The sequence below is a fragment of the Mustela lutreola genome, chromosome 4, assembly GCF_030435805.1.
Source record: "Mustela lutreola isolate mMusLut2 chromosome 4, mMusLut2.pri, whole genome shotgun sequence".
NCBI lineage: Eukaryota > Metazoa > Chordata > Mammalia > Carnivora > Mustelidae > Mustela > Mustela lutreola.
In genome coordinates this window covers 26,239,806-26,258,733 of record NC_081293.1, presented here as the reverse complement: position 1 = coordinate 26,258,733, position 18,928 = coordinate 26,239,806, and the positions used below count along the sequence as shown (strand labels likewise).

General features: G+C 54.3%; 2 protein-coding genes across 11 annotated transcripts in view; both read left to right on the top strand.

Annotated features, from left to right (window-relative positions):
• Nucleotides 1–3,746, top strand: part of GBF1 (golgi brefeldin A resistant guanine nucleotide exchange factor 1) — a 127,749-nt gene extending 124,003 nt beyond the window's left edge. For all 10 annotated transcript variants that reach the window (XM_059169093.1, XM_059169092.1, XM_059169089.1 and 7 more), the window contains 7 exons: nucleotides 707–857; nucleotides 964–1,094; nucleotides 1,293–1,394; nucleotides 1,671–1,784; nucleotides 1,929–2,109; nucleotides 2,273–2,401; nucleotides 2,891–3,746. In XM_059169093.1, the coding sequence (XP_059025076.1) occupies nucleotides 707–857; nucleotides 964–1,094; nucleotides 1,293–1,394; nucleotides 1,671–1,784; nucleotides 1,929–2,109; nucleotides 2,273–2,401; nucleotides 2,891–3,171 (1,089 nt within the window). In that variant the 3' untranslated portion in view covers nucleotides 3,172–3,746. The remainder of the gene's footprint in view (nucleotides 1–706; nucleotides 858–963; nucleotides 1,095–1,292; nucleotides 1,395–1,670; nucleotides 1,785–1,928; nucleotides 2,110–2,272; nucleotides 2,402–2,890) is intronic.
• A 7,236-nt stretch (nucleotides 3,747–10,982) lies between these two features.
• NFKB2 (nuclear factor kappa B subunit 2) lies at nucleotides 10,983–18,868 on the top strand. The gene is made up of 23 exons (XM_059169082.1): nucleotides 10,983–11,131; nucleotides 12,473–12,565; nucleotides 12,838–12,919; nucleotides 13,030–13,070; nucleotides 13,330–13,428; nucleotides 13,508–13,659; nucleotides 13,885–13,991; nucleotides 14,092–14,250; nucleotides 14,542–14,646; nucleotides 14,775–14,860; nucleotides 14,955–15,093; nucleotides 15,321–15,449; nucleotides 15,579–15,788; nucleotides 15,867–16,008; nucleotides 16,420–16,534; nucleotides 16,625–16,838; nucleotides 17,002–17,171; nucleotides 17,295–17,397; nucleotides 17,525–17,676; nucleotides 17,793–17,862; nucleotides 18,075–18,247; nucleotides 18,373–18,484; nucleotides 18,587–18,868. Exons 2-23 carry the CDS (start codon nucleotides 12,545–12,547, stop codon nucleotides 18,706–18,708), a joined length of 2,703 nt encoding a protein of 900 aa, XP_059025065.1. The 5' UTR covers nucleotides 10,983–11,131; nucleotides 12,473–12,544; the 3' UTR covers nucleotides 18,709–18,868.
• The last annotated feature ends 60 nt before the right edge of the window (nucleotides 18,869–18,928 follow it).

Here is an 18,928-nt window from a genome sequence, read left to right as displayed (position 1 = left end):
CTTAATATTCGAGGTTTATGTTTTGAATAAGTAATACATGTACGTAGTGCAACGTACAGAAGTACAAAAGGGTAAACGGATAAAAGTAAGTCCTGTTCCATTCCTGACCCCAGCTGCTAAGTTACCCTCCCCAGAGGTAGACGTTGCCACTAGTTTCTTGTCTATCCTTCCAGAATTATTCTTTGTCTGTTCAAGGCACATAAAATTTATTTTACAAGCAGACTTTATATCACTAAATAAATGGAGAACTAATTGCCTTAAATAGAATAACCTTAGAAAAATGATGAAAACAAAAAATTACTGAGGTTGACTGGACACTATTGCCCACCACAGCCTCTGAGCCTGAGCTTTGCTTTCTGGTTTTAAAATGAAATTAACAAGGTGAGGCTTTATCTGTCATCAGGAGGTATGAGAGAGAATTAAGAAGAAAGTACCTTTTTCACCATGTAACTCATTGTTGTTAAACACTCATTCCACATACTTCTGACATCTCCTCCACTGTAATACCCAACTTTGGGAAACACTGGCTGGCAGGGGACAACCAGCTCATGAAGTTGAGGAGAAAAGAAGGGTGAGGGGTGGAGTATAGTATGACTGGTGTGACTGGGACTAGGGACTCCTTTGAGGACTCAGTAAGGGACATTGTTGAGAGGGGCATCACCCAGACCTTACCCCATCTCATACCCTGCCCCTCCTGTGACTCCAGTTGTTAGACCTGATGCACACCCTGCACACTCGGGCGGCCTCCATCTACAGCTCTTGGGCAGAGGAGCAGCGCCACCTAGAGACAGGTGGCCGGAAGATCGAAGCGGATTCACGCACCCTCTGGGCCCACTGCTGGTGCCCGTTACTGCAGGGTAAACCTCAGGGGAGCAGGCAGGGCAGGGGCTGAGGCGGAGCTGGAACTTGGGGAGTACCAGGACCAGGATGCCTGAAGGATCCTGAGCCTCTTCTCACTCTCAGGCATCGCCTGCCTGTGCTGTGATGCCCGGCGCCAGGTGCGGATGCAGGCACTGACCTATCTGCAGCGAGCCCTGCTGGTACATGATCTGCAAAAGCTAGATGCCCTGGAGTGGGAGTCCTGTTTTAACAAGGTGGGACTTTCCTCTAGTCTTAAAGCTCATATCCTTAGGACAGGGAGAACTGGGCAACCTGAAAAGCCCCTAATGTCAGTCCTCAGTCTGCATCCTGCCTTTCCTTCTGCTCTGTGCTTATCCATCCCAGCCCCTGGCTTTCTTGGAGTAAGGCTGCCAACTGACCTGTTAGGGACACGTTGGCTCTTTACCTACCAGGTGCTGTTTCCTCTGCTGACCAAGCTCTTAGAGAATATCAGCCCTGCAGATGTGGGCGGGATGGAGGAGACTCGGATGAGGGCTTCCACACTGCTGTCTAAGGTACTGCTCACCGCCCTCCCCAACCACTCTCCCCACACCTGCCTTTATGCAAGGAGGAAAGCCAGGGCTTCGGCTGGGCCCTAGAAATGCAATGTGGGGGCTCGGGACCCTCGGCTATGGAGACTCATCAGGACCCAGGGACCTGGGAGGATACTGGCATTCAGAGGAATCTCTGATTTAGAATTCCCATGCAAGACAGGGCAGGCTTGCCTCCCAGCCTTACAGAGGGATGTAGATAGATCCAACCCTTCATTAAAAGGGGCTGGCGGGCCTTAGGTCTTCCTGCAGCACCTGTCTCCACTGCTGTCACTCTCTACTTTTGCGGCGCTCTGGCTGACCATTCTGGACTTCATGGACAAGTATATGCACGCAGGCTCCAGTGACTTACTGGTATGTTCTACCTCAACCCAGCTCCCACTGCCTGCTTCCTCTCCCACCTGCAGGAGACACCATGCTGTTTTCCTCTTGGGGGCTGCCTCCTCCTTACCATATCCCCCGCAATGCCCTCTTTACATGGTCCTACTGTCACCACAGTCAGAGGCCATCCCTGAGTCTCTGAAGAACATGCTTCTGGTGATGGACACAGCAGAGATTTTCCACAATGCTGACGCCCGAGGAGGCAGCCCCTCAGCCCTCTGGGAGATCACCTGGGAGCGCATTGACTGTTTTCTGCCCCACCTACGAGACGAGCTCTTCAAGCAGACTGTCATCCAGGGTAGGGGGCTTAGTTCAGCTTTGTCAAAAGAGTCCTCATTATAGAGTCTGGAGCTAATAATTAGTTCTCTGTACTCTTATCAGCGGCAAGACTGGTGGGTAGCCAGGGCTGTGCTTGAAAGAAAACACTAAGAGCTGCCATCTGGTTGTTCTGCCTTCCCCAGACCCCATGCCCATGGAGCCGCATGCCCAAAAACCTCTGGCCTCAGCCCACATGACTCCTGCTGCTGGGGACACAAGGACACCTGGCCATCCACCTCCCCCAGAGATGCCTTCCGAGCTAGGGGCCTGTGGTGAGTCCTTTTGAGTTAGCCTTCTGGGTGTTGAGCAGAAAGTAGGAAGCCTAAGACAAGGCCCACGGTAGTTTGGGATTACTGCTGAGCATGGGCTGTGAGCCAGGGGAAGGAGGGATCCAGAGTATTTCTGTAGCCTGCTCTTCCTGTGGGAGGTAGCAGGACCAAGTAAGTGGTGATGAGCTACCTGCTCGAGATTTTCGGGCTTGGAAGGAGAAGGCTAGATCAGGAAATTGGAATAAATATGCAGAGTTTGCCCTTTGGGGATTCTAGTAAAGATCAGATCAGAACTTAGCTGACTGAAGGTACAGCAAAGGAGGTAGAAGGTAGATAAAAGAAAACTGGATATTGAATGAGTTTCAAAGGCATATTCCCAACTACTTAGCCTGTCAGGGGTCATTTTGTTCACAGGAATGGGGAGAAGCAGAGGTTAGGTAAACCAGCTGTGGGATGTGAAGGAGTCTGACCAGCCCCTTGCTCTCCCTGTAGACTTTGAGAAGCCTGAGAGCCCTCGTCCGGCCAACAGCAGCTCCCCTGGATCACCAGTGGTATCTAGCCCCAGCAGACTGAGTCCTACTCCAGATGGGCCTCCTCCGCTGGCTCAGCCCCCACTGATCCTGCAGCCCTTGGCCTCCCCGCTGCAGGTGGGCGTACCCCCCATGGCCCTGCCCATCATCCTCAACCCTGCTCTCATTGAGGCCACCTCACCAGTGCCCCTCCTGGCCACACCCCGCCCCACAGACCCCATGCCCACCTCCGAGGTCAACTAAGGCAGGCCCCTCAGAGATCAGGACCAGTCCTTCCTACCAGACTGTCCTCAGCCACCCTTCCAGCTGTCCCCAGGGCACAAACTTTTCAGGCCCAGCCTGACTGAGCTGCTCTCACTGCTACTTGGAGGGAACCTGAAAAAGAAAAGTTTTATAGCCCCTCTCCTAGGACCCACAATCAGGCTAAGGAACCTTCTTCCTCAGCTCTCCATTCCTGGGGGTCTAACCTGAGAACACATTCAGGTATCACCTGCAATCTGGCAGCCCTGAGAAGGCATCTCTGTGCCAACCCTGTAGTGCCCGTCCTCATGCCCTTCCTGCCCGTGGTCAGGCACTGAGAGCCAAGCCAACCACTCTGCACTTTGTATCCCTCTCCCATCTCCACTCCCATCAGCGCTGGGCCACCTCCTCCAGTTCTTCCTCTTTTATTAATTAGTCAGTTTGGAAAGTTGATTGGCACCATGGAGGGTTGGCAGGTGGGCTGGACAGAGGGACCACCCACAGGAACATGTACATATGGATAAACAGAACAACAATGGACTTTTTATGATGTAATAAATGTCTTAGTACCAATGTCATTGCCTTACCCTCTGGTTTCCTTCTTGAGCTTATGGACACCATGTTATTGAGATACCCAGATCTTGGCCCTTGCATGAACCGAAGTGAGGCTGAGCCTACCAACAGTCTGGCCCAGGTCGCCCCAGGCCAGCAGCCAGCCAGACGCCAGTGAGGATTCCTTCACCAGTGCTGGTGCCCCACCACCATAGCAGTGCACTCTTGTCACCAGGGATATGCCTGGGGTTTGGGTATTGTCCTCTTCCCTAACTGCTCCAAATATGACACCTGAGACAGTCTAAACTGGGATCAAAGCCAAAGGGAAGGTGAACCAGAGTTAAACTGGGGTCAGAGTCAATGAAAAGGTGAACCAGAATGGAGCTTTAGTTATTCAGAAGTATTCCCTCAGATGTGCCCCACAGTCCAGGAGCACAAAGGGGAGCCTGGAGGGCTTAGGAAGGAAGCCGTCTTGCCCACAGTAACAATTGTGTGTTTCTGGGCCCAGGGCATTTGTTTTGGCCCTAGATTGAGGAGGGACGATTTTGTCCACACTACAGTCTCTACCCATCTCATTTACTGAAGCATGATTGGGGAACCTTCCCCATCCCTCTGCTTTGTGTCAGGGTAAGACAGGTGGGAGAGTGGGGGCCAGGCAGTGTGGCTTTCTGTAGGCTGAGGCACGGTGGGTGGGAGGCAGGGTGCTCTGTGTGACGCTTTCCCAGGTGAAGCATCTACATGTCTCGGCTTCCTCCTCTGCAGTGGTCCCTTCCCTCTCCAGGGGGAGGCCAGGGAGCGGTACCACACCTGTCGTACTAACAGCTGGCTTCTCCCATGGAGACTTTGGGGCACCCACCCTCTCCATTTGGGCCCAGCTTGCTATATGATCCATCAGGAGCTAGAGCTTCCCTTTGCTCAGCACAACTGCCTGGATGTTGCTGGGAGTCGAGACCTCAGGAAGTGCCTTCCCCATGTGTAGGAAAAAGTTCCTTGGAAATAGTAACATTCTGGTGTGGAAAAATAACGACGTGGCATCTCCTACACTAGTTTTTCCCTCTTCCCTTACTTCTACCCGGGGAGTTCAGACCATGCCAGGTTTCGGCACTAACCAGAAGCCTTGCCTGACCCCGTGTCTAGGAAAATTAGGAGTATGGCTGCCCTCCTGATCTGTACTTTCTTGTGTGAGTGCTGAGAGGCCTGGGTCTTCGGTAAGGTAGACACTAGGGCCATCAGCTTCAGCTAAGATGTCTCTGTTCTCCCATTTGAGCTCCACAAGCGTTGCCTTTAGAAGCTTCCCTGTGTCCCCCTGTGGGGGAAATAATGTTGGATACTGCAAAGGAATTTGAAGGTCATCCCATGAACAAAAGAATATCACAAGTCTGTGCCCCTCAGTGTGCAAATAGTGGAAAGCAGCTGGACTGATTACAAATGGAGCCTCTCCCCACTAGGTTGCAAAAAACACTTGTCGGAAGTCTCATTCTGTTCAGAAAGATCAGCTGACACATACATGACTTGTGTTATGGACAGTGTTATCCGTGAGAAGGCAAAGGAAGCTACAAAAGAAACTAATATTCAGGCCCCAATTCTAACCAACACAGAAGGGCTTGGTGATGTGGAAGTGACAAAAAAAAAAAAAAAAGCTTGTAGGAAAGTAACAGTGTAATCCAGAGAGAAATGTTGGTCTCGATGATGTCTCCTATATAAGAACTCCAGGGTGTAGCAGATTTCAAGAAGTCTAGAGGAAAGCTACAGACTGAAGGCCAAACGTGGAGAAGGGCATTGTTGGAGCACCTATGTGTCAACAGTAAGTGCGTTGCCCACAACTGTAGATGTGTTTACTCCTACGAGCGAGGCAATGGGTTCAGAGAGGCCAAGTCCCAGGTCTGCCTCACTCTAAACCTCATGGTCTTCACTATGATACTTTCTCAATTCAAGAGTGATGGTGGGGGTGGGGGGTATGGAAATCCTTCAAAGCTACATACATTTTCCATAGCTCTTTTTTTTTTTTTAAGATTTTATTTATTTATTTGACAGACAGAAATCACAAGCAGGCAGAGGCAGGTAGAGACAGGAGGAAGCAGGGTCCCGGCAGAGCAGAGAGCCCGATGCGGGGCTGGATCCCAGGACTCTGGGATCATGACCTGAGCCGAAGGCAGAGGCTTTAACCCACTGAGCCACCCAGGCACCCCTCCATAGCTCTTAAGAAATAAAAGGTTGAGGGGCATCTGGGTGGCTCAGTCAGGTGTCTGCCTTTGGCTCAGGTCATGATCTTGGTGTGGTGGGACTGAGCTCCACGTCAGGCTCTCTGCTCAGCAGGGAGTCAGCTTCTCCCTCTCCCTTTGTGATATCTTTAACTCACTCTCAAATAAATAAAATCTTTTTAAAAAAGTAAAACATTGAGCCTCTGAAGGGACATGTTATTTATTACCTAGGGAAATAAGAGTTCACTAGAAAACTGGAAAGAGATGCACAACCAAGAATAAATGAATTTTCTAAGCACATGATAATACAGAAAGGATGAATTACAGAATTAGCTACAAGGGAAACACACGTCCCCCTGCCTCCTCCCCAAATGGTAAGAAGAACAAAAAGTGGGGGTTTTTGAACCCTCAGGTATTTACTTTTGTTCAGGGTTCACTGCTTGAGAGGTAAGTGGCCATGAGTAAGCAAGAACCACTCAGCCGCTGGGCTTCAACTGAGGAAAAAGAACTTCTTTTAAAAATATCTATTTGAGGGGCACCTGGGTGGCTCAGTGGGTTAAGCCTCTGCCTTCGGCTCAGGTCATGATCCCAGGGTCCTGGGATCGAGCCCCACATCGGGCTTTCTGCTTTGCAGGGAACCTGCTTCCTCCTCTCTCTCTGCCTGCCTCTCTGCCTACTTGTGATCTCTGTCAGATAAATAAAGAAAAAAATCTTTAAAAAAATAAAAAATAAAAATATCTATTTGAGGGTGCCTGGGTGGCTCAGTTGGTTGAGCAACTGCCTTCGACTTAGGTCACGGTCCTGGAATCCCGGCATCGACTCCCGCTTCGGGCTCCCAGCTCCATGGGGAGTCTGCTTCTCCCTCTGACCTTCTTGCCTCTCATGTTCTCTCTCACTGTCTCTCTCTCAAATAAATAAATAAAATCTTTTTTAAAAAAATCTATTTGAGAGAGAGAATGAGCCACGAGCAGGGGGAACAGCAGAGGAAGAGGGAGAAGCAGACTCCCTGGGAAGCAGAGAGCTGATGCGGGGCTCGATCCCGGGACCCTGGGATCAAGACCTGAGCCAAAGACAGATGCTTAACCAACTGAGCCACCCAGGTGCCCCCTAGGAAAAAGAACTTTAGTTCAAGTACCCCCTCCTTGAAATAGTCTTCCCTTGGCTGCTGAAACACTTGTTTTCCTTGGTTCTCTTCTACTTCACTGGCTCAGCCTTTTAAATTTCCTTGGTTGGCTCCTCCTCGTTTCTCATCTCTGTAGCCTGTGAAGTTCAGAGCAACCCCGGCTCAACACTTGGTCCTCAACTTCCTTCTCCACACTCAATTGCTGAGTGATGTTGTCTACTGTCAAGACTTTAAATACCACCCACTTTTTGTCCACTACCCCTCATCATCTCCACTTGCAGGCCTCATAGGCTCTCAAATACAACAAACTTAAAGGAAAAATTACCGATGTCCCCTGTACAAATCTGCTCCCCCACTGTGCCCCATGTCACTAAAGGACTTCATTCTTCCAGGTTCTCATGCCAAACCTTCCCCAACCCCGCCTCATCTTCTACATCCGGTTCCTCAGCAAGTCTTGTCATTTTTATCATTCAAATCTGTTTGCAATGTGATTACCTCTCATCCTCACTCATGATCACCCAAGTCTAAGCCACCATCTGTTGGACCACTGGTCTCCATCCTTCGTTTCAGCCATATACTCTCTCTACTCTCCACAGAGTAAAGTGTATCTTTTTAAAACATGTCATATTGGGACGCCTGGATGGCTCAGTTGGTTGGGTGCCTGATTCTTGTTTTCAGCTCAGGTCATGATCTCCGTGTCATGGGATCGGACCCCACGTGGGGCTCCATGCCCAGTGTAGAATCTGTTTGTCCCTCTCCCTCTGTTCCTCTCCGTACTCTCTCTCGCTCTCTCTCTCTCCAATACATAAATTAAGTCTAAAAAATATATATCATCTCCTTTTCACCCCACTGCTCAAAACCCTCCAGAGGCTTTATTTTATTTTTTTTTTGAAAAATTTTATTTATTTGACAGAGCAAAAGAGGGAAAAGCAGACTCCACGCTGAGCAGGGAGCCCGACGTGGAGCTCGATCCCCGGACCCCGGGATCATGACGTGAGCTAAAGGCAGATGCCCAACCTACTGAGCCACCCAGCAGCTCCCTCCAAAGGCTTTACACCTCATTCAGAACAGAGTTCAAAGTTATTACTTTATCCCACCTACCTAAGCTTCTTGCTCTTCCTCAAATATACCGAACACATTTGTACTGAAACTTTTACACTGCTAGTCCCTGCTCCCAGAATGCGTTTCCCTCAGGTATCCACATCACTCACTCCCTCATTTTTTTCAAGTCACTGTTCAAATGTTACCTCATCAGAGAAGTCTTCCCTCCACTACTACCAAGGAAACCCTTATTACTACCTCCTTGCCTACTTAATTTTTCTGCTAGCACTTATCACCAACTGACCATCCATTTGATTTTTATCTATAAGCGAAGACATTGTGCTCTAGAGTATGCCCTTACTATTGGTGAATGAATGGAGTGAATTTATGGTGCCTCTTCTTTGGGCCAAGTGTAGTGCTAGAGCTAGGTACAAGAATAGGTAGTCATTAGGCTGGAAACTAGTGGAATAAGCAATGAAGAGATTCCTTAATCCCAGTTAGATGAGGCTATAGCAACTGACAATAAACTACTTTGAATCAGTTAAAATCTCCAGGCCCAACGTTGGGAATTGTTGGAGCTGACTGATGAATACACAGGGGTTCATCATACTATTCTATATGTTTGAAATTTGTTAAGGGCTGGCTTTATTTATTTGAGAAAGAGAGAGCACAAACAGGGAGATGGGGAGAGGGAGAAGCAGACTCCCTGATGAACAGGGACCCAGTGCAGGACTCGATTCCAGGACCCCTGGATCACGACCTGAGCCAAGGCAGACATTTAACCAACGGAGCTATCCAGGTGCCCTATGTTTGAGATTTTCTATAATAGAGTTTTTCTTCCTTAAAAATCTTCCAATAAATTACAGCTCAGAATCTTCTATCTAAAAATAGCTCAGCCTCTAGGGGCTCTTATAGAGGTAGTTGTAGAGACTACAACTGGAAGAATTCATGCCAATTCCAGCTGGTAGTTTATGAGTGCTTTGAAAGCACAGTTGTAATCATCGGCAACCAACACAGGCTCACTAAGTTGGAGTATACCAAACTAACCTCATTTCATTTTGATTTAAGGGTTAAGGATCTGGTGTGCCTGGGTGGCTCAGTGGGTTAAAGCCTCTGCCTTCAGCTCAGGTCATGATCCCAGGGTCCTGGGATTGAGCCCCACATTGGGCTCTCTGCTCAGCAGGAAGCCTGCTTCCCCTCTCTCTCTCTGCCTACTTGTGATCTCTGATAAGTAAATAAAATCTTTTTTAAAAAAGGGGGGATGGTTTAAGGATCTGATTTACCAGGGGAATGTAGTAGGCAATATCCCTAGAGTTCAGCAAAATTTTTGGTGGTATCATGATAATCACTTGAGGCTCACGGTGGAATGGAAAGACCTGCTTTGTTTTATATCAGTTTAAGGAAGTGCTTCATTCTAGAATTAATAGACTGGGTATTTTGAACTCTCACTCTGTCCCTTTCTAGCTGTATTTGGTCACTACTTTGCCTCTCTGAGCCATAATTTCTTCATCAGGAAAGGTAATATTTACCTCCAAGTGCTGTTGGGAGGAAAATAAGAACTTATACTATTAGTACCTTAACACAGTACCCGCTACCTCCCATTTGTAAGATGAAGAGGAGGGGGAAGTAACAGGAAATAGCTCATATCAAGGGCTGTAACAGTCTACTTTTTATGCAGAACTATGCAGGAGTGTAATTCCATTATCAAGATCAGAGGTGAGGCCTCTGGGTGGCTCAGTGGGTTGAGCGTTTACTTTGGCTCAGGTCATGATCCTGGGGTCCTGGGATCAGCCCCGCAGCATCCCTCTCCCTGCTCAGCAGGGAGTCTGTTTGTCCCTCTCCCTCTGACTCTCCCCCCTTGATCAAGGTCTCACTCACACTCTCTCTTTCGAAGGAATAAATTAAAAAATCTTTAAAATGGGGGGGGGGGTGGAGGTGGTGGTGGTCAGGGGCAAGTTTCTTGGAAAAATCTGAAACAAAAGCCTGTGTTCTACCATGAGCCTAAGGGAGAACGACTCCAAGAGTGGAGATTGCTCATGGCATCTCCTAAAAAGAAACTTTACTTATCACAGATCTTCAGCCTCAGAGTCAGTACTTTATGAAATCCTGTACTGATCTTGCTGCCACTGAAAGTGTTCAAGCGGAGTTGGGAGCTATGTAAAATGCAACTTTCTACACTGGAGGAAGTTCGAACCGTTGAGGTTTGGGATGCATTTTCAATCCCAATGTTCCAGATCTCTGTGATGGATGAGCAAGACCTGAGTCTCTCCGATGAACACCTCTTTTACCTTCCCTGGCGCAGAGCTCCGAAGCTCAGGTCTGGAAGTCTGGCCGCCTGTGACCTGCCATTTATAGAATAAGTTTCAGGTTCAGGTGGTCTCTTCCAGGAGACGCTGAGTAAGGAGACAGGAGAGGATTTTTGGAGTCTCCCTGCGGCTCCAGAGAGGCCACCAGATGGCGCCCCGGAACAGACTGCAAGATCAACTTCCTTCCTCTTCCCCCAACTCTTCCCGGCAGCGGGGCCCCGCTCGGGGCTGGAGACTCGACGGCTGGGGCCAGCCAGCTTCCCCCTGGGGTTCCCCGGCTTCAGAAGTGGCCAAGCGTTAGGCGCGGCATAAGCCGACTAGTAGCAGGGACTGTCAGCTGTCTGGGGTAGGCAGGGTGGGTGTCAGAGACCGGAGCAGGGGCCCTTGGCGCGGGGATGGCGCTCGGTCAGCGAATCCAGCCTCGGGCAGGTCCCTCTGCTAGAGTTCAAGCTTTAGCTGACCGTCATCCTACCTCCCCGCTCTCCTGCGGGAGATAATAGTTCCCCTCCACCGGGCGCGCCCGAGTCGCTCCGGATTGGCTGCACGAGTCCGGAGTTAAACTTTCAGCCAGTGAAAAAGGTTACAGGGCGTGACGCACGGAAACGTCACGGGAATTCCCCCCTCCCGGGGGTGGAAAAGGGGCTTTCCCGGCTGGAGCCCTGGTGGCAGTGGAGCAGTGTCGGGACCCCTCCGAGGTGGGTCGGGCCGGGAGCGAAGCCGGAACCGGAGCCGCCGCCGCGGTGAGTGGCCGGGCCCAGACTCTTGAGTGGCCGGGACACGGGGAAGGGCGGGAGGACGGCCCTTAACTGACCGACTTCCAGGGCTGGAGAGCGGCTATGCACGCGCGCGCGCACACACACACACACACACACACACACGACGCACAGTAACAAGACACACGGATACCCATCGACGTCCTTGTACTAAAAAACCCAAACAACAAAAAAACACCCGGACCATACGTGCACCTACGCGTATACTAGCGGTCGCACAGCATTGTTCCTGTACTCAGACTCGCATACACGTACACGCAAACATGCTCACCCGTGCAAGGTACCTGGACCCATACCCTTCACGCACAAACTCAGATATGCTCACCTGTGTGCTTATATATCAAGACACGCTCAGATACGTCCACGCTGAGAAGTTGAAGGACGCTCACCTGTGCACAGCCTTGCTCACTGGCACACGCATATTGACACCACACGTACACAACATTCACGCAAGCACAGGGGACGACACACTATACCTGCGACAGAAACACGCACTAGAGACACACACAGCTATGGGACTGGGGCAGGGGACATGGACACCGCCCCGGAGCAGGGGCGGTGTTGGAATCCAAAGACTGTTGAGATGTTTCGGGGAGCGGGAACAGAAGAGTCCATCCCAAGAAGGAGACACCCTTCTTTCCCCCGCCCCACGGCCTCAGAGTTCGTTCTCGGGTCAGAACCCCGGGGCCCCCCACTGGGAAGAGCCCCCGCCTACAGGCCTTCGGAAAGGAGGCCTTCCTACTGCAGGAATGTCCCCCCAAAAGCCCCCGGGTGAATCAGCCGTGGCCTCCCTCGGGGTAGAAAATCCCAAGGTTGCTCCAGGGAGGGGAAGGGGGCGGGAGGCGGGCCTGGCCCTAGCCTGAAAGCGTCCGCCAGGTTTGAAAGACCCTGCAGTCCCCGGCGCCTGCCCGGATGTGTGGAAGGGGGCCCAACCAGCAGGGCGCTTCCCCGGGTCTAGTTGCCCCTCTGCCGGCAGAGAGGCTACTAAGACCTCAGAGCCCAGCTACCACCTCGCACCCCTCCCGCCCCGGGGGCGTGACCAGTGGCGTCATTTCCAGGCCCGCCCCCTCCGGCCCCGCCTCCCCCTGGTATTTTCGGGACTTTCCTAAGCTGTTCTAACTTTCCTGCCGCTTCCCGGGCCCAGCCCAGCTCAGCTCCGGATCTCGCTCTCCACCGGATCTCCCCTGCCACACCCGGACGGGTGGCTGGAAGAGATCAGACCCTCCCCCAAATCTGGGTCCCTCTCGCCCCCCCAACTCCTGTCCTGATCTCTCCCTCCCCCCGCCACTCCCCCCCCCCCCACCCAAGGCGGGCGCCTGAAACTCTGGGAAACGGAACCGGGCCGAAGCCACCCGACAGAGCCGGGCCTAGTCCAGAGACATGGAAAGTTGCTACGACCCAGTGAGTCACGCCTCCTGGCTGTAAAGCCGGCCGGCTGCCCCCACGTCTGTCTGTCTGCCCGTCTGTCGGAGTCCCCTCTGCTCCCCTGCACCTGTAATGCTCTCTGATTATCTCAACCCACCGGTCAGTCTGTCTGCCTGTCTGCAAACTTCTTCCAGTAGGAGCTTTTTCATGGGCCTGAGGAGGGAAGGGAGCCGTTACTCAGGGCTGGGAAGTGGAGGGCTCTGGGGTGGCTCAGAATCTGTTGTGACTGCGGTCTGTCTCCAAACCAGGCTCTGGATGGCATGATCGAATATGATGACTTCAAATTCGACCCGTCCATTGTGGAGCCGAAGGAGCCAGCCCCAGAGACAGGTAAGTTCCTTATGTTTCCTTGTCTTAGAGTGGGGGAGGGAGGACCATGTGTCCTCCGGTTTGGGGATGGGCTCAGAAATCCTGGCTCAGCAAGGCCCCTCTGTCCCCAGCTGATGGTCCTTACCTGGTGATAGTGGAACAGCCTAAGCAGGTGAGTGAACAGAGGGATGGTGTGGGGTGACTTCAGCTTTATGGACAGGTGGGGTAGCGGTAGTTGGGTGGCCATGGGAGGGTCACTGATCACAGAGGCCACTTCAGGTTGGAATGGTTGGCTGCTGCTAAGCCCAGTGGTGGTGTGGTTCAGGAGATACTGCCAACTGTTGTGGTCACTGCTGGCTGGGAGTGTGGCTGGCTTGGGGGGAAGGGGGGTCTCTCCTGTTCACAATGTCATTCTGCCCCGGGACATTCAGCGAGGCTTCCGATTTCGATATGGCTGTGAAGGCCCCTCCCATGGAGGATTGCCAGGTGCCTCCAGTGAGAAGGGCCGGAAGACTTATCCCACAGTCAAGGTGAGTCCAGGTGGTGATGGAGGGTGGGCCAATGGACGGTGTGTTCAGGGGCATTACTGACAGCCCTCACCCCTCCCAGATCTGTAACTACGAGGGACCAGCCAAGATTGAGGTGGACCTGGTAACACACAGTGACCCGCCTCGTGCTCATGCCCACAGCCTGGTGGGCAAGCAATGCTCGGAGCTGGGGGTCTGCGCCGTGTCTGTGGGGCCCAAGGACATGACTGCCCAGTAGGTGCTCCCCTCGTTGCCTGCCAGCCCTAGGTCCAAGCCCACTTCTGTGAGCTTAGCATCTGACCAAGGGGAGAGAGGTTGGGCCCAGAACCCAAGGCTCCAAGTAAAAACCGGGAAAGCTTCCTGGAGGAAGTAGGGCTGAGTTGAGCCCTGGCATCGGGGAGGGTGCCTCAGGAGGAAAGAACTGCCTGCAAAGCTTCCGACTGCCCCTCCCCCACCCAGATTTAACAACCTGGGCGTTCTGCATGTTACCAAGAAGAACATGATGGAGATCATGATACAAAAACTTCAGAGGCAGCGACTCCGCTCCAGGCCCCAGGGCCTTACTGGTATGGAGGGAGGAGGGGTCATGGGAGGTGACCGTGGAAGGAGTAGAAGAGGAGGAAGAGGGCAGGGATCACGTGTATGTCCACCATGCCCACTGCCCAGAGGCTGAGCGGCGGGAGCTGGAGCAGGAGGCCAAGGAGCTGAAGAAGGTGATGGACCTGAGCATTGTGAGGCTGCGCTTTTCCGCCTTCCTTCGAGCCAGCGATGGCTCCTTCTCGCTGCCCCTGAAGCCTGTTATTTCCCAGCCCATCCATGACAGCAGTGAGTATCCTGATCATCTGGGTTGCCAGGCCGAGGTGCTAGTGGGAGCATGGGGGCAGTCTCAATCTGTGGAGTCAGACGGGCCCAACTTTGAACTGGCCCCACCACATATGAGCTGAGGAATCTTGAGCAAGTCATTTCCCAAGTATGGCTTCCATCTTGGGTAAATGAAGATACTAGCAATTCCTGTATTTCTTGTGGGTGTTCAAATAATAATACAAAGCACCTGGCTCCATAAATGGAGCCATGGCTATTATGTCATCTCAAGTAATTGAAATCCCACCGCTACAGAGTCTCCTGGGGCCTCAAACCTGAAGATTTCTCGAATGGACAAGACAGCTGGCTCTGTGCGGGGTGGAGATGAGGTCTACCTGCTTTGTGACAAGGTGCAGAAAGGTGAGGCTGGAGCCCAGGCTGGGAGCTAGGGCCACTGCGTATCAAGATGGGGAGCCAGGGCAGCTCTAGGACAAAAGGCCCTGGAGATTCTACTAGAAGCTATGGCCAAGCTTCAATTTTCCCTATAGATGACATTGAAGTTCGGTTCTACGAGGATGATGAGAACGGATGGCAGGCCTTTGGGGATTTCTCTCCCACAGATGTTCATAAACAGGTACCCTAGGGCCAGGGCCAGGGCCTGGGGTGGGGAGGGCACTGAACTAGGCCAAGACCTCAATAACACCTTATGTCCTCCAACCCCCTGCCAGTATGCCATTGTGTTCCGGACACCCCCCTATCACAAGATGAAGATTGAGCGTCCTGTAACCGTGTTCCTGCAGCTGAAACGCAAGCGGGGCGGGGATGTGTCCGACTCCAAACAGTTCACCTATTACCCTCTGGTGGAAGGTGGAGCTGGGCTGAGGGGTGGGGGGGAGCCCTGGGCTGGGCTGTCCCGGAACTAGATCAGGGGACCCGTGAGTCAAGTCAGGAGTGGGGAAGGCCCCAGGAAGAGGTGGTCCTAGGAGACACCCTGAGGGCTTTTGGTGGGAGGGCCAGGACCAAACTCAGGACAGAGCTGTTGAAGCATGGTGCAGAAGTTGGGGTTTTAACCTCTGTTTTCCCTCTGGCCCCAGACAAGGAGGAGGTGCAGCGGAAACGGAGGAAAGCCTTGCCTACCTTCTCGCAGCCCTTCGGGGGTGGCTCCCACATGGGTGGAGGCTCTGGGGGCTCGGCTGGGGGTTATGGAGGAGCTGGAGGAGGAGGTGAGGGGCTGCTGGTAGCGGGAAGGGGGAGGGAGGAGGGAGGATGGGTAAGGAGAGAAGTTGGGGGGTTAAAAATCTGGGAGAGTCCTGGCTGGTGCCTCCTACCCACAGCCCGGCCTGTATCCGCAGGTGGCAGCCTCGGCTTTTTCCCCTCCTCCTTGGCCTACAGCCCCTACCCGTCGGGCTCGGCCCCGATGGGCTGCTACCCCGGAGGCGGGGGCGGGGCGCAGATGGCCGCCGAGGCACCCCGCATGGCTGCCGGGGAGGAAGCAGCGGAGCCGAGCGCGTCCCCCCTGACCCCCCACCGCGAACCGCAGGCCCCGGACCTGCTGCAGCGAGGTACAGCCTCTTGAATCCGGGCGGTCGGGACGCTGCGGGTGGGGACCGAGCCCGTGCCGACGCCCCTGTCGCCCGCAGCCCGGGAGTACAACGCGCGCCTGTTCGGCCTGGCGCAGCGCAGCGCCCGAGCTCTGCTCGACTACGGCGTCACGGCGGACGCGCGCGCCCTGCTGGCAGGACAGCGCCACCTGCTGACGGCTCAGGACGAGAACGGAGACACGTAGGTGGGCGGGCGGCCGGCCGGGCGGCAGACCCAGGTTCCCAGGGCCCGTCAGGGACTTGGAGCGCGAAGGAAGGTTGTGGGGTGCGGGACGGGGAAGGAAGTTGCAAGGAGCCAGGGCTGTAGAGTCGGACGGACCCGGTTCCAAGTCCCGCCTCGCTATGTACTAGCTGCGCTCAAGGTACTTGATCTATCCCCACTTCAGTTCTGTTGGCTGTTGAGAGAGCACCATAGTACCGACATACTGATCACGGTGCGCAGAAGGACTAAGTTCGGGTGCAGCGATGGCCCTGGAGACGTTTGAGTTCCACAAGCCCCAGTGACAGATCGTGGAGGCAGTGGGATTTTGAGGGTAGAGGATGCTGAGTGGCTGGGCTCTCTAAGCCGCAGTCTCACTCTCACATTCCTCAGGCCACTGCACCTCGCCATCATCCATGGGCAGACCAGTGTCATAGAGCAAATAGCCCACGTCATCTACCACGCCCGGCATCTCGGTGTTGTCAACCTCACCAATCACCTGCACCAGGTGAGGGGCACCTAGGATGAGGGGGCAGGAGTTGGAAGGCGGGTGGGCCGAGGCTGGGGGTGGACCTGGCTCATTCCACCTCGTCCCCAGACGCCACTGCACCTGGCAGTGATCACCGGGCAGACGAGGGTGGTGAGCTTCCTGCTGCAGGTGGGCGCAGACCCAGCCCTGCTGGACCGGCATGGAGACTCCGCGGTGCACCTGGCTCTGCGGGCGGGGGCCAGTGCCCCCGACCTGCTTCGTACCCTGCTGCACAGCGGAGTTCCCGCCATGCACCAGCTGTTGCACATGCCGGACTTTGAGGGTGAGTTCATCACCTCTGGACTGGGGGGAGGCTGGGCAGGGGCAAAGGTGTGGACCAGGGAGGGCGCATGGTGAGTGCCTGGTGTGAATGCGAGGTGTTGATGTCAGCTGCTCAGGGGGCTACGTTGGGGTTGCAGCCGTGGGCTGAGTGTCTGTGTCCCTAGGTCTGTACCCAATACACCTGGCAGTCCACGCCCGAAGCCCCGAGTGTCTGGATCTCTTGGTCGACAGTGGGGCTGAAGTAGAGGCTGCAGAACGGCAGGGGGGCCGGACAGCCCTGCATCTAGCCACGGAGATGGAGGAGCTGGGCTTGGTCACACATCTGGTCACCAAGGTGGGACTGAGGATTGGTGAGGAGGCGGGGCCAGGGATTGTAGAACCAGGGACGGTGAAGATGCAGGGAAAGGGGAGACCAGACAGTGGATGCTGGGATCAACCACTCCCTTGCATCCCACAGCTCCGTGCCAACGTGAATGCCCGCACCTTTGCCGGAAACACACCCCTACACCTGGCAGCTGGATTGGGATCCCCCACCCTCACCCGCCTCCTCCTGAAGGCTGGTGAGTCTCATCCTTGGAGCCCATGAACAGGGCTGGTGGGGAGGAAAAGAGGTGCCTCCCAGTCCCCCCTTTGCAGTTCTCAATGTGGGCTCCCCTTGTCCCTCCTCACAACTACCTCCCCCCCCAGGGGCTGATATCCTCGCAGAGAATGAAGAGCCCCTGTGCCCACTGCCTTCGCCCCCCACCTCTGGTAGCGACTCAGATTCTGAGGGACCTGAGAGAGACACCCGAGGCAGCTTCCGGGGCCACACACCTCTTGACCTCACTCGTAGCACCAAGGTGAGGCTAGCCTGGAACAGGAGGCCCCAGGGAATGGGGTACCTGGTGGGCTTACGGCTGGTGCCCGGACTTGAGGCCTGGGGTGGAAGGTTGTCAAACTGAGGCTGTCTCCCTAGGTGAAGACCTTGCTGCTAAATGCTGCTCAGGATGCCACGGCACCCCCTCTCACGCCGCCCAGCCCTGCAGGTGAGAGCTCTTCCCCTGGGGCAGACTGCAGGCTCCTGCTCACGGAGGTCCTTCTTTAGAACCTCTAAAGCAGGGCTCCCTTGCTCCCTTCCTGTTGCCACGCACTGCCCTGGTACCAACTGCCTCACCTGTCAGACTCCCTGGAGAGCAAGGTGTCTGCCTGGGCCTGTCTCTGGGCCTAACAGATACAGCTGCATGTGTGTCCCTATCAGGGCCAGAGCCACCACTTGAGGATACAGCCTTACAGAACCTGGAGCATCTGCTAGATGGGCCAGGAGCCCAGGGCAGCTGGGCAGAACTGGCAGAACGGCTGGGGCTGCGCAGTCTGGTGGACACGTACCGGAAGACCGCCTCACCCAGCGGCAGCCTCCTGCGCAGTTACAAGGTCAGCTGGTCCCCATCCCCTGCTCCGAGCCTGGCTTCTTTCCCCTGTCTCAGATCTCAGGGGCTCCCTTGGCCCCAGGGCTCCTGATCCTACATTCCAATCTCCTGCCTCTTCCTTCTCCCCAGCTGGCTGGTGGGGACTTGGCAGGCCTGCTGGGCGCCCTGTCTGACATGGGCCTGGAGGAAGGAGTGAGGCTGCTGAGGGGCCCTGAGGCCCGAGACAAGCTGCCCAGCACAGGTAAAGGGGTCCTACCTGGAACGCAGATCCGGGCCTGGAGGGTGGGAGGCCTAAGACCTTAAACGTTTCCCGTCGCCTTCCCTGTGCCCATTCGCCTAGCAGAGGTGAAGGAGGACAGTGCATATGGGAGCGAGTCGGTGGAGCAGGAGGCAGAGAAGCTGGGCTCACCCCCTGAGCCACCAGGAGGGCTCTGCCATGGGCACCCCCAGCCTCAGGTGCACTGAACTGCTGCCCACCCACCAGCCCCTCCCCAGGCCCCTCTGTACAGCACCCCTGCCTATTCCAGTTCTTATTTAACACCCCGTGCCCACCCCTCTGTTGGGGCAAATAAAGGATTCTCATGGGAAAGGGAGAAGGCACGGCCCCCTCCCTAACTTATGGCTACCCCTGATGTGACTCTCGTCCCTGGAACCAGCTGCCGGCTCCGGCCCCAAGCCAGGTACT